General features: G+C 36.1%; 1 protein-coding gene across 2 annotated transcripts; it reads right to left on the reverse strand.

Moving 5' to 3' along the window:
* Nucleotides 1–4,577: 4,577 nt before the first annotated feature.
* LOC126702749 (uncharacterized) lies at nt 4,578–6,988 on the reverse strand. Of its 2 annotated transcripts, none has more exons than XM_050401569.1 (2): nt 6,842–6,988; nt 4,578–5,635 (listed from the first exon to the last, which is right to left on the reverse strand). In XM_050401569.1, exon 2 carries the CDS (start codon nt 5,579–5,581, stop codon nt 4,874–4,876), a length of 708 nt encoding a protein of 235 aa, XP_050257526.1. In that variant the 5' UTR covers nt 5,582–5,635; nt 6,842–6,988; the 3' UTR covers nt 4,578–4,873. The 2 variants fall into 2 exon arrangements, with proteins under 2 accessions (XP_050257526.1, XP_050257527.1); XM_050401570.1 differs by having other exon boundaries at nt 4,578–5,749; nt 6,842–6,966.
* Between the last annotated feature and the right edge of the window lie 7,394 nt (nt 6,989–14,382).

A 14,382-nucleotide genomic window follows, 5' to 3' on the forward strand; every position in this document is an offset into this window, starting at 1 on the left:
TTTAAGGAATGTCCTGATAGAACTAGTTCCATGTGATTCAAGTTCTTGGCATATTTCCATATAAAGTCCTAAAATTATTTGACTCTTTAATTTGATTTGATCCACCATTACCTATTTTTGAGAATTGAATATGGCGTGTGAGAAAAATCCAGCCCTGATGTTATGCTTAAAGCCAAGAGCCAAAATAACTGAGTGTAACAAGTAACAACCATGCACTCTTAGCCCGGTTGGGAATCGGGATTGCTTGCTCTCAACTCATTTGACGCCCTTGTATTGTAATAATAAATTATATTTTTCTCGAAATCTGTGACTGAATACAGAAATGGAAGAACTAGAAAGAATAAAAATAAGGCGTAAATGCACTTTTAGTCTATATATTTTGACTTTTTTTCATTTTAGTCCCTACATTTTATTTTTACCATTTTTAGTTCTTAAACCAATTAACGCCATTCATTTAAGTCCTTGAAGTACTATTTTGTCACCAAACTAACGAGGAACTGACGAATCAATAAAATAATATCATTTTTTTTTTTTTTACACGTTGGTCAATAAAATTACGAGGAAACTCACGTGAAGACAATCTGGCGTACAAGGTCTCCACATATTCTGTCCATTGATTGGTGCTATGATTGTATTTGTTTCTTTTTGTTCTCCCTCCTTATGTGGTTCAGCTGCCCTTAATCTGGGCTATGTTCGGGTGAGGCCTTTGAGAAGCCGAAGGCACACTAATCCTAGGAGTTCGAGTTACCTTACATCGAGAACCCATTAGCCCCCTTCTGCACCTACTAGAATTGCTTATGAACATCGGCCTCAGTTGTCACTAGTTCACTCCGAATACCAATTAAACCTTGCAAGAGTCACTTCCATAAATTCTACTCATTTTGTTTCGGAATCTAACTGCCATGTCAACCCAAATGCTAACCTCACCACCCCTCGAACAATGGTGAAGCCAGGATTTTAGTTTAGGGGGGGGGCAAGGTTATGATTGAAAACAAAATCAATCTAAAAAATATTAGTCTGTATTAATAAAAATAAATAAATAACTATATAATAAATAAATAAAGATAATCAATTCATATTAAATAAAAATTCATTGAAGAGATTAATCAATGTATTTATCTACAATTCAAGAAATTAATCAATGTACTCAAAAATAAACTGTGAGATTAACTCAATATAAAAGTGTCAAAACTATAACAATATATTTAAAATGTTTGTATAATGACTCATTGGGGCATCGGCTATATACCTACTCCTTTAAGCTGAAGTGGTGAGAAATTTTAAACTTGGTTTAGTAGAAGATTATTTTAATTAAAAAATGACTTAATTAAGAAATGAAGTGATATGAGAAAAAAAACGTTTTGACTGGCTTAAAAAACACTCTGTTTTAGGACCAAGAAACAAAGCATAGATCCTAACATGAAAGGCAATTTACCCCTCCCTATAAAACAGTAGGTAGATGATAAATTAATTGCCCTAACATGTAGATCAATTTAAAAGCCAACTTACTAAATGAAAAAGGTTGATTGACTATTTTGTGGGTTTACCTGATCAAGTCCAATGATCGAAACAAATAGTTAAAACGCTTAACAGTAATAAACATCATGTACAACAAAACACAAGTTTGTCTACAAATATAACTGGATGGTAATTAATATAACCAACAAATATTTGGAAAATAACAAAATAACTAAAGGTATTTTTTGGGCGGAGCTAAGGGGGTTACCCTTTCTCACTAGAGAGCATTCCTGCTGGTCGTAACCAGTTAATGACCATGGAAAGTAACACTCCATTGAACTTGGGTACAGTGTATCCATTGTATTATGGAACTCATTATCAAACTAGAGTCTCAATTAGGCTCCCGGGTCCCAGAAGAGCCACATTCCAATACTATATATGTTGGCACACCAATCAGAACATCAACTTCAGAGCCTGCCGAAATTGGTGTCTTGCAGAACCTTTTCGCCTGTAAGAACTCTAAAAATACTTCAAGAGGCTTTGCGCAAGACACCAAGGAGAAGCCACGGGAGAGAGAATGTGATTTATCTTTGAGGTTGGGTCTATCTTCTCACTTGTGTATGAACTAGACCAACGTGTAAAAAAAATAAAAATAAAAATAAAAAATTATTTTATTGATCCGTCAGTTCCCGTTAGTTTGATGACAGAATGGTGCTTCAAGGACTTAAATGAAAGGTGTTAATTGGTTTAGAGATTAAAAGTGGTAAAAATAAATGTAGGGACTAAAATGAAAAAAAGTCAAAATATAGGAACTAAAAGTGCATTTACGCCTAAAAACAAATCACCAAAAGTTCTTCAACAAACTATGCCTGCAGCAGCACTAAGAGTTTGGAAACATATGTGATCATGTAGGCAATAGTTTGTGTGTTCACACAGAAGATATATTCTAAAAAGGAGGAATAAATCATGAAGAGGTCTTAAAATTGATATAATAAAAAATTAAGGGGATAAGATGTGATGATATTGCTGTTTCCTACTTTGCATTACTTGTGCTAAGAAAACTAGGATCTTCAAAGCCCATTCCTCCAAATTCCAAACTGGCAAATAAGAACAAATGCTAAATTAGAATTGAATATGGTCAAGAGTTTTGTAACTCAACTAACGCATCCTAATGTTTTAATGTTTCCAACAAAGATGTTTAGGGTTCAAAACCTTCCTTTCCAACTATTGAATAATAAACAAATATATTGAATATGGCGTGTGATAAAATCAGAATTGAAGGACAACTCATATGGTATCCCTAGAGGTTTGAAAAATCAAAGTTGACGTTTGAAGTAACGCCATCACCAACAAGCATAACCACCATCTGTCTCTTGTTCACAAGCTGTGATTCCTCCATCCTCATCTTCTTCAACCCCTTCAACTCCGCTAACCATGATGACTCTGTCCTCATATACTCCACCCGTTTACGAAATCAGCATCAGATAGCCGTCTGTGATGCCTCAATCGTTTTGAGCGTTGCTTATTGTCTTTTAATGAGGTGACATATCCTGACCATAAAATTTATTTCAAATCATGAAGTTGACTCTCTAATCTCTCCATTTGAAAGTAAACTGGAGAGGATCTTTATCCCTTTATGAGGTATGTGTTATGTGTAGGTTGGTATGTACACAACACTTGATTTTCTTCACCTTGTGCATGTTGGTCCCCATGAAACTCTACAGTTCCACCAAAATTTACTCACTGCTGCAACTAAATATACCCAGTCCCTCAGTGTATATTTTGAGAACCCCAAGAGTTCTGTCGTTCTCTACTTGGCTCTCTCTTTCTTGAGTTGTTTTGTTTTGTTTTGTTATTTATTAGTTACTTGGACGGGCTGTTCCAAATCTCACGGAAGGTGGATAAAAGGAGCGATTGGGACATTTATTGAAGTGAAAGGGCTTAAAATTGAAAATTGAAAGTACATAAGTTAATTTTTTTTCCCTGACAAAATATTGAGGCCTGAGCTTCAATTCGGGTGATTTCTAACTAAGACATCCAAGGTTCAATCTCTCCCTAACAATCAAATTATCAACAAAAAATAAATAAAAAAGTTCAAGGTTCAGTCAAGACTTAGACCTTTGAGGCTTTGATTGACATGCTTTTAAAAAAATTATAAATACCTTTGACAATTTAATAATTCTTTAGTCACTGAATCAAAACATTCTGGAACTCATCCATTTGGTGGCGTCCCAGCTAAGTTACCACATCACATTAATTTGCATAAAAAAACCAGTTATTGTAGCGAACAAAAGCGTAAACACTTGGACAAGTCAACTGATTTCAGTTGGCTGTTAAATTTATCTAAAATCCCTCCATTGACCATAGGTAGTTGCAAAGCATACACTAGTAGCTATACCTTACAGCCACTTCGGGGCCATATGGCTACTCACAACTCACAAAGGCAAATAAGTTGGGTCACTGAATGAAATACATAGTTCTACACTAGATTATTATACAATATAACCCCACATTTTTAAGATAAACACCCCCGCTTTAGGGTAAATATATTAGGTAAGACTTGCTAAGACACGCAAGGGAAAATAAATTAGGTAAGTCTGAATGAAATAAGACTTGCTAAGACACACTACCAAGTGCAAAAACTCTTCCCCTCTTCGCATCTGGAAGGCTATCCTTGAAAACAATTCTTCCACCACTTAAGGGTTATACAGCTCCTTATTATTCTTTTATATATATATTGATAAGTTACACGTGTAGCTACAGGGCCTTAAACCCACCACGCCACCCTTCATCTTGCTCTTCTAAGGGAAGGAGGTGCCATTTGAACTAGGCATATGAGCCAGCTCTTCACAACTCACAAAGGACAAATATATTAGGTCACTTAAGCCTGAATGAAGTAGATAGTTCTAAAATTGCAAATACATATTTTGGACTTGCTTGGACATATTACAACGCTCCCTCTTCACATTAGTTGCAACTAATGTATCACCACATTTCATATGATGAAAGATTTGACCTCATCTATATATATATATATATATATATATTATTTAATTAAGAATTTTAAACAAGATAAATGTTACCACTTACCAGTATGACTTTCAACTGTCAATATGTAATTGTCCAAGAGGAAAATTAAAATGTATAATTTTTTTAACTATTCAAGTATTCAGCACCTAACAGAATTATATGAACCATTTTAGGAAAAACTGATATCCACTTTGATATGTAACAACAACATAATTACTTTATTTTATTTTTTAAATAATACCTTCCCACATTTTTTTTTTTTTTAACTTTTAAAAAAGAATGGACAAGATTTGTGATGGACTAACCAACTACCTTCCCCATGGTGCTGATCAATCCATTATGTTCTAGATGAAAGAGAAGATCTCTGCTCTGCAGAAGACTTGGGCTAGATAATTATCACAGTATCTGATCCCCGCCGCTCTGCTGAAGTCTCAGGATAGAGAATCATCTGGCGCAAGAAATTCCGAAACCTGTCAATACGTGATGGTGAAAAGCTCTCTCCTCTACTGTCCTGTAAATCTGATAGGTACACAGATATAACATCATTCAATTCCGTTTCACGCTCCAGCCTTATCCACTCTTGCTGGCGAGCAGGGTCAACCTCTGATGGCCGACTTGTGGGGTGCTCTTTCCTAGTATGATTCCTGAGTTGGACATAAGTCCCACTAAAATCACATGCCTCATGTGAACAGCTCCTTGCTTTGGAATTCATGAACTGGCGTGCAGGCTCAACAACAACCCAATCACTGACTTGCCCTCGACAAAGAGGGCATACAAGCTTTCTTTGTGACCGAGATTCACATGATGAACCAAAATATGCGCAATACTTCGAGAGACAGTTAGAGTGGCGGTCGCTTGTATTGCAAATGTAGGGGCGGCAACCTTTTTCATAACATGAACATCGCAACAGGACAGCACTATGAGGATGCTCCATGCAGATGGGGCACCTAACTTCTTCCCATTCCTTCACATCCACACCTTGTCCTCCAAAGGTTTTGGATTTGTCTTGCCTGGCATCCTTGGAACTTAAAGGAATTGGAGATTTCCTAGAACGAAGACAGTAAGTGGAGCAAACTCTTCTGTCCTTTGGCATTTCAGAATCTTACAGTGTTGTCAAAATCCTCAATGTGTGACATTAACTCTTCTCCTAGGAAGATGAAGAAAAGAATACCAATCACATCAGATTGTGAGAAGAAACAAAGCATTTTAAACTTCAACAAATGTTTTCAGGCCCACAATTGATCACATACAAAAACATAACCTGCACCATGTATTTCAGTATCAGGCATTCACAACGATTTCGTAGATTCAGAAGAGACTGAAATAGGTGCAAATAAATTACATTTCCACTTTAAATTAAGCATTTACTAAATCTTCATACCAACAACATAAATGTCCTACACAACACTATTTCTCCCAATTAAAATGCAGTCAACATTGAAAGAATCATAATTGAAGGAACAAGCATAAGCTCTCATGAATCAAATCAAGATGAGCGCAAAAGGGGAACATTAAAGCAGATAATACATATAAAAGGCTACTTAAACAATACAAAGATAACACTCCCTGCAACTGCTCTAAGAAATTACTGAGTGCAACTGCTCTAACATAAGAAGTTAAAAACCCATAAAAAATCATACATCTATCTGCAGAAACCAAATATAAAACTTCATACATCTATTACAGAAAGCCCAATTTAATTTTTTATAAGCTTTCCTGCTACATTAAAAAAATTAAGTACTAATATAACCATGTTTCAATACCTAGCCACACCCATTAGCAGATATAACTTTTAAGAATCTTTAAAAGATGAAAAATCCCAACCAATGTCTGCTTTCAAAAACCAAAATTAATTGCTATAATTTTTTTTTGAAAAACTAAAAAATAAACTATTAAAACAGGCATTATCTGCACAAAACTACTGCATATTTTAAAAATTAATTATAAGGGACATAAATTGTAATTTGATACAATCATTACACAATACTATCCCCAAGCTGATCTTGTAAATTTCGTACAAAAGCATTGTAATTTTATACAACTTATCAGTATTATAATATGAAACAGAACCTAACACTAGCAAACCCCATTAAAATATAAATCACATAATTCCAGCATATTAAAGAAAATTCTTAAAAACAACAAAAAGGAAATGAAAAAGAAAAAGTGGGTTCTGAATTACAAACCCCATCAAAGCACATGAACCCCAAACAATCCCCGTGATCTCTCTCTCAAACACACACACACACACACACAAACACATTGAATGTAGCACATATAGGCATAGGTTTGATAAACCCAGATGGGGTTTTGCAAAGAACAAGAAATGAAAAAACAAAAAAGAAAAACATACCAATTGTTGAATCAGCAAAGGGTCTGTGTCTGAGTCTGAGAAATTAGGAAATTAGGAGCGAAGTTTTTGCAGTGAGGAAAAATGAAAAAGAAAGGAAACAAGCGTGGATTGATTGGAGGCGCAAAGCAACTTCTTTTATAGTGGGGCTTCCTAATTTGAGTTTTTAAATAAATTAAAACATGTGGTACCCAAAATTTCGGAATTGCCATTATTCTTTTTCTTTTTTCTTTTTCTAATTGATGGAAAATCATTCTTTGGGCATGGTATATGTGAGACTGAGGCCCATAGCATGTGCCTCCAAGTAATAGATATTTTATTTTTTTGGATAGGAAGTAGTAGATTTTTTTTTTTTGATAGGAAACGAAGTAGTAGATTTGTTGGATATGATAAAACTAAGATTAAATTATTAATTTTTGGCATGAAGGTCCTTTCACTATTGGTAATGTTTAATATTGCCCCTCAATTTTTAATTTTCTCACTTTAATCTCTCATCTTTCAAAAATAGGTTAATTTCATAATTGAATCTACTCTTCGTTTAAATTTTGAAGAAATTAATTTGATTTTAAAAATTCTACACTTCTGTTTGTAACCTCTTAATTTGTGTTCCATTTGTCCTATTAACGAATTTTGTTAAAAGTTCGAATTTTGTTTTCCAATTTTTAAAAAAAAAATATATATATTTGCACTTTTATTTTTGAAAAACATTATTAAAAAAAAAAAATTCTTCAATCATTTTGTTAGTTTACAAGCCAAACTCGAGCCCATCACCAAAACAATATTATATGTTAAAACTTGGTTCGACTTTTTTTTAGAACAAGTTTAAGTTTGTTCACAAGTTACTTAATTAACTTTTTTTTTCTCTCTCTCATTATTTTATAGATTTTTTATCATTCTAAAAACAATACTAATAATTAATAAATTAATTAAGTTGGAATTATATTATTTGATTTAATTCGATGGAATGTTTTTAATTGAAAAAATCATTTTTACCAAAGCAGATTTGCTAGATGCGAAAAAAGTGGAAGAAGAGGCAAGTACATTAGTTTTCATTGTCATAATGTGCTTCTTCTTTTTTTTATTTATGAAAAACTTGTAACTTTATTAAGAAGAAAATAAATTCATTACATCACGAGTAATAGCTAACACAATCAATGGAGGATTTTCCTCTATCCACGTTATATAATTATCACTATTCTCTACTTCTTTGGCATATTTTGCCAAGATATGAGTTGGTTTATTACCTTGACACTTCATATGAGGCACATGGCTGATCGGAAATGTTGGAGTTTATGAGCTATCCCAACTAGAATGTTTGAGACAACTATAGGTGGAGTACAAAGACCCAAAAGAGCATTAGCCACTATCTTAGATTCACATTCAAAAACTACATCTCTTATACCAACATCCCATGCAAAAAAGTACACCTACCTCCATGGCTTTTGCTTCGGCTTTTAGCAGCCCTAAAAGTTGGTGAATTTTTTTGCTTAAAGCTACTGTGACTCTGCCTTCATGATCTTGGATTACCACGCCAATCCCTAATTTCCTAGACTGGGCAAACACCGCACCATCCACATTCACCTTTTAACTAGAAATCGTCAGTAGTGTCCATCTAGCCTCTAGTTCTTTGATATGTTAAGTAAGCAAGTGGTTAACAGCCTAAAACTCAACAATCAGCATTCGAGCTTTTTGTATTATCTGTTGTGCTGATTGGTGTGAACTCCCATGCCTGACAGCATTTCTGCTATACCACATACACCAAACTATCATGAATACCATCTCTAAGACTTCATCCCTGACATGTTGGACAAACATCAAGTACCAAATCAGGTCCACAAACTCACGGTAAAGAACTCCGTGAGTCTCAAAGGCGATGCCAGATAAATTCCATACCTCCCGAGCATGTTCACAGTCCCGAAATGCATGGCCACTAGTTTCTTCCTCCAAACCACATACTTCAAACAAGCTCTCCTCAATCACCTTTCGATGGTAAAGATTGGCCTTCGTGGGAATGATGTTGCGACACACCCTTCGAGTAAAGGACTTTGTCTTATTTGGCAAATGTAACCTCCAGATTCTTTGCCAAAAAGATTTGTGGCTCTCCCCATTTGAAATTCCTTCCATACACCCTTCTGCAAAATCAGAAAATGCTAATTTGTATGCACTACTAGCTATGAACTTTCCCTTAGGGGTATATGCCCACACTAGTTTATCCTCTGGCAAGCAAGTACTTAACGGAATACTAAGAATAGCTTGGGCATTAGTTGGAAAAAAAAAATCTGCTTCACTAATTCAGCCCGCCAATCTCAAGAGATCAATGAGAGCACTCACCTTGGCATGTGCTGGTAGTGTATTCGGCTGAGATAGAACTTTGAAGGTAGCCGGTTCATTGAGCCACCTATTAGCCCAGATTCCAATTGATGCACCATCTTCAACTTGCCTTGAAGACTCTATAGACCAGAGAAGAGGTATTGGTTTGAAGCCGCCATCTTTGTTTGGTTAAAAGTGCAAGATTAAAAGTTTTAAGATCACGAAAGTATAAGCCACCTTCCTTCTTTGGGGTACAAATTGTTAGGGTCATAATTTATTGTAATTGGCTAATTCTTTGACAAAATGCACTTTACTTGTAATTGGGTAGATCTAAGATGGGTTTAATACTTCAAAAAACATGTTGTTCAAGTCAAGTATTAAAGACATGAAGATTGGTCCAAGAAACAAATGAAGAAAAGTTGTTGATTAAGTCTCAATAGATAGCTCGACAAATGCCTGCTATTGAGATTTAATGTGAAGCTCGATAGATAGCTTGATAGCAGCTCAATCTATCAAGAATTATGATTTTAGAATTTCCAATTCTGAAATCTAGTCTAGGCTTTTGTATTTGTTCAGGGTTTCTTTTCTCACAACCCTAGACATCTATAAGGATTATTTTAAAAGTCGTCACACATGAATACAGAGACCCAAAGACTTATTTTCTTTGTGTGAAACTACTGCATTTGTACACCATAGGGTTTTGTAACCAAGTGCTTCCTGATCTTCATTGTTGATGAAGTGAAGAACTTTGTAGCCAACAACATTTGCTCAAGTTGTTGGAGTTAGTCACGTACTGGGATCCATGCAAAGGGTTAGTCACAAATTGGAGGTTTATGTATCAAAGGAAAGAAGGTTACTACAAGATCAAGTCCAATTGGGTAATAGAGTAAATGTTCAACTATAGGTTAGTATTTCGGGATAGGCCAAGGTAATTGGTAAGATTCCATATACTTGTAACCGCTTGATTGTTGACTAGTGGATTCTTAGGAGTGACGACCTTAAAATCACCCGGTGGAGTTTTGTGCCTTGCAAGATTTTCCCCACTTGTCAACAAATCACCATGTCTAATTTATTTTTCGCTACACTTAGTATTTTTGGTGATTTGTTAATGCCTTCACGATTTGCATGCAATTGAACCTAATTAATCAACTTGGGCAATTGAATTAATTAACTGGGGTCAAGCTATCTTAACCCAACAAGTGGTATCAGAGCAAGCACACTCTAATTAGGTTTTAATCTTTGTTGTGTGATCCCTTAACCCCTGTTGTTATGGATCGTGGGAAATCCTTGATTATCCCTCTTTTATTTGATGGTACTAACTATGCATACTGGAAAGTAGGCATAAGAGCCTTTTTGCAATCCTTAGATAAGAAAGTATGGTTGGCAGTTGAAGTAGGTTGGAAGAAACCTGAAGAGCCACCCACAATGTGGGATGATGCCAAGATCAAAGTGGCCAACTTTAACAGTAGAGCACTGAATGATTTGTTTAGTGTTGTGACAAATGAAGAATTCAAGAAGATCTCTTCCACCGACAATGCCAAGGAAACTTGGACTATTCTTCAGAACACCTATGAGGGCATTAAAGCTGTTAAAAACTCTAAGCTCCAAAGGCTCACTACCAGTTTTAAGGAAATAAGGATGGATGAGGATGAGTCATTTGATGAATTCTATGCCAAGCTCAAGGACATAGTGAGTTCGGCCTTCAATCTTGGAGAACAGATTCCAAAGCCCAAGATTGTTAGGAAGATCCTCAGATCTGTTCCAAAGAGATTCCATGCCAAGATCACAGCCATTGAAGAATCAAAAGATCTTGACTCTATTCCTTTGACAAAACTAATTGGGAACTTGCAAACCTATGAACTAGGGTTAGCAAGAGTTGGCAAGGGTGGTAAAGGCAAGAACATAGCCTTGAAGATCAAGAATGATGACAATGATGAGTCGTCTAATGATGAGGATACCAAGTTGAAATCTTATATCACCAGAAAATTCAAGAATTTCATCAAAAATGCAAATGTCAAACCGAGTGATAAGGATCGCAAACAATCTGCTTTCTCTCAATTTAAGTCCTAAGACAAAGGCAAGAGAGAATCCAAGGATGTTGGTCAAGGCAACAGTGTTCCTACTGGACCAAAGTGCTATGGGTGTCATGGATTTGGAAACATGAAGCAAGAGTGTCCCACATATCGCAAATCCATTGGCAAAAGCAACGCCATAACTGCCACCTTAAGTGATTCAAAACCAAAAGCAGATTCCAATGAAAGTGACCAAGAAGGAATAGTAACTGCTTTTACAACTACTGTTAATTCTACTGAGGAAGTAGTAAACATAGCTGATGAGGAAGAAGAGCTGATGGAATCAAAGTTTGAGAAGATGGATGATTAGGATGACATCCACACTGCTTACACTAAGCTGTACAAGGTCTCTGAGAAGTATGAGAACCTCTACAAGTTGGCCACGAGAAAGCTTAATGAAGTAGAGTTAGAACGTGAGGAACTCTCCACCAAAGTTAATGAGCTCAGGTTAGAGCAACTTCCTTGTTGAAAAGGCCAAGAAACTGGTTGCTAAACTATTTCATGTTAGAGCACAACTAGAAAGGACTTTAGGTGCCAAACTAGATGAAATGCTGAATGTACATAAATCTGCATCTGACAAAACTGGTCTCAGGTATGATCACTCTCTCTTCTCTTGTAGTACCTCTTCTAATACTTTAAATAGAGCTATTTTTGTTCCACCTACTAATAATGATAACTCTGATAACTCTAAGATAATTGATCCTGTTAGGTTCTAAATGTTTAGAACAATTGGCAAATCGTGAACACAAACTTGTCTAGATATAGATCTTAGAGTCTATAGGTATTATTAGACAATGCTCAAGGTGATTCAAGTCAAGATTCAAGAACATACAAGCTGCAGGAAGAAGATTTCATAATCTGTCTGGTTCGATCGATCGAAAGACAGGCTCGATTGATCGAAAGTCGTATCTGCAAAATTTTAATTAAATCCAAACAGCAGTTCAAGCCCATTAAGGATTAGGGTTTCTAATCTACTTCTCCCAGTATATAAAGGAAATCCTAAGCACGTTTTTATATGGCTTTTCAGAGAGAAAAAAGTGTGCCTCTTTTGTATTTAGGGTTTTGTTCCTAAAAAGCTCTCTTATGTCTTCTACCGATGCTATTCCTTGAAGAATCTTAAGATCTGGTATTGTAGAAGTTGCTGCCTTCTCTTGTCATCAAAGGTGTTGATGATCTAAACCTTCAAGAGTGGTCTTGGAGTCACAAACAGGAGAGTTTGTGTTGCTAAACTTTTGAGTGGGTTCTCAAAGTCATAAATGGGGGTGTTTGTGTTTTGCAAAGGCCAAAGAAAGAAGGAGTCCGTGGATTCGGAGCTTGCACGTGATCGTATCAGTAAGTTCTACTGGTGGGTAGCAATAAGAAGTCAAGCGTGGGGGCTTGTAAGTCTTATTGTATGAACTTCAATTCTTTCTAGTGGATTTGATTTTTACCTTGAGGATAGCTAAGTTAAATCCTCCCCAGGTTTTTTACCGGTTTGGTTTTCCTAGGTTATCATATCATTGTGTTATTTATCTTTCCACTGCTATGCATGATATGATTGTTTGATTGTGATAACCTAGACTTGTAATTTGGACTAAGTAATCACTTGGCTAATTACCTAGGTTAATCTAATTGTGTTTTTAAGGGGTCTAAAAACCAACAGATCCTAAAACTGATAGTGTGAGTAAGGATAAAAGTGATAAGGAAAAATTCATTCTAGGAGCACCACCTAAGGTTGGTAAGAAAAAGACTAAGCAAAACAATCATCGCACCATCAACAAGAAGTCTCAACCAAAGAAACCTCACTTCTATCACTACTGTGGAGCATCTGGACATACTCATCCAAATTGTTATAAGTGGTTAGCCACTCAACAAAGCTATAGTGTGTCATCTTTGGGGAACCAAAATCAACTCCAACTCTCTTTAGCCCTTCTTGGAGAACTTCTTAAGGAGGTCATGCTTCTTTCAAACTTTAATGGTTTCAACTCTCCTCTTTATCCAGCTGGACAAAAGTTCATGCAAAAGAAAGGATCTCCATCCAGGTCTCCCATCTAGAACGAAAAAGATTCTAAGTGATTTCTCCTCTTTTTTGTTCTCTTGCATGGTTTGTGGTGTGGTTGAGTCAGTCTAGTTTTGATGCTTTGTTTGTTTGTTTATTGGTTTATTAGTTTTTACTTTGTTTTAAGTTTTTTTTTTTAATAAAAAAAATGGAAAATCAGAAAAATACAAAAACATGGTGTTTTTGTGTATACTGGTACTTATGTACTTGGATGACCATTGAAACAAGATTTCTTAACTTTGTATCTCTTGTAACTTAGATGAGCATCTTCATGCATAACTAAGTAATGTAAGCTTTGTGGCTCATTTTAGGGGTGTCCAACCAGACCTGGCACCTGCCCAACCCGCCCAACCCGACCGACCTGACCCGAAAACTGGCCACCTGACGCTGGTGACGGTCGGCGACGGGTATTTGTCCCCAAAACCCGATAACGGCGGGTCGGATAATGGGTTTAGGCATAAAAACCAAGATCTTAACCAATCCGACCATCTGTGCACTGGAAAATTAGTTTTTCTCCACCAATAGGTGTGTTTCGCTTGTCATTTTGTCCGTTAAGTCGAGATCCGACCTTATCTCTTCAAGATCCACTAAGATCTCGATGAGATCCGGTGAGGTCTCGTCGAGATTCAACCTATTCTCTTCAAGATCCATCGAGATCTCGCTGAGATCCAGCAAAATCTCGTTAAGTTCGGCCTGATCTCTTCGAGATCCGACTAGATCTCGGCAGATTCAGCCCAATCTCAACCAAATTTGGTGGTTTCCAGCAAAAATATGATATAGTTTCAAAATTTTCAACTTCGACCAAGGACCGACCGGTATCCGAGGAAGTTCGACCACCTAAACCGATTCCATTCACTGGTTGGCGATGAGTCCAGAAATGAGAGACCCAAACTTATTGAGTCGGTTCCGGGTTGGGCACAAACCCGACCCATGGACAAGCCTAGTTCATTTTATGTGATTTATATGATTTGATTGATCTCTTATCTTTCATATCTTAAATCACTCTTTTTGACAGGAAGGACTAAAAAATCCTTAGAGAAATGTATAAATAACCATCTCACCACTAAAACTCGTCAATCATAAAAAATCTGTGTGCATTCATAAAAGTCGTGCTTGGTAAGGTG

Source organism: Quercus robur, chromosome 10 (assembly GCF_932294415.1).
Source record: "Quercus robur chromosome 10, dhQueRobu3.1, whole genome shotgun sequence".
Classification (NCBI taxonomy): domain Eukaryota; kingdom Viridiplantae; phylum Streptophyta; class Magnoliopsida; order Fagales; family Fagaceae; genus Quercus; species Quercus robur.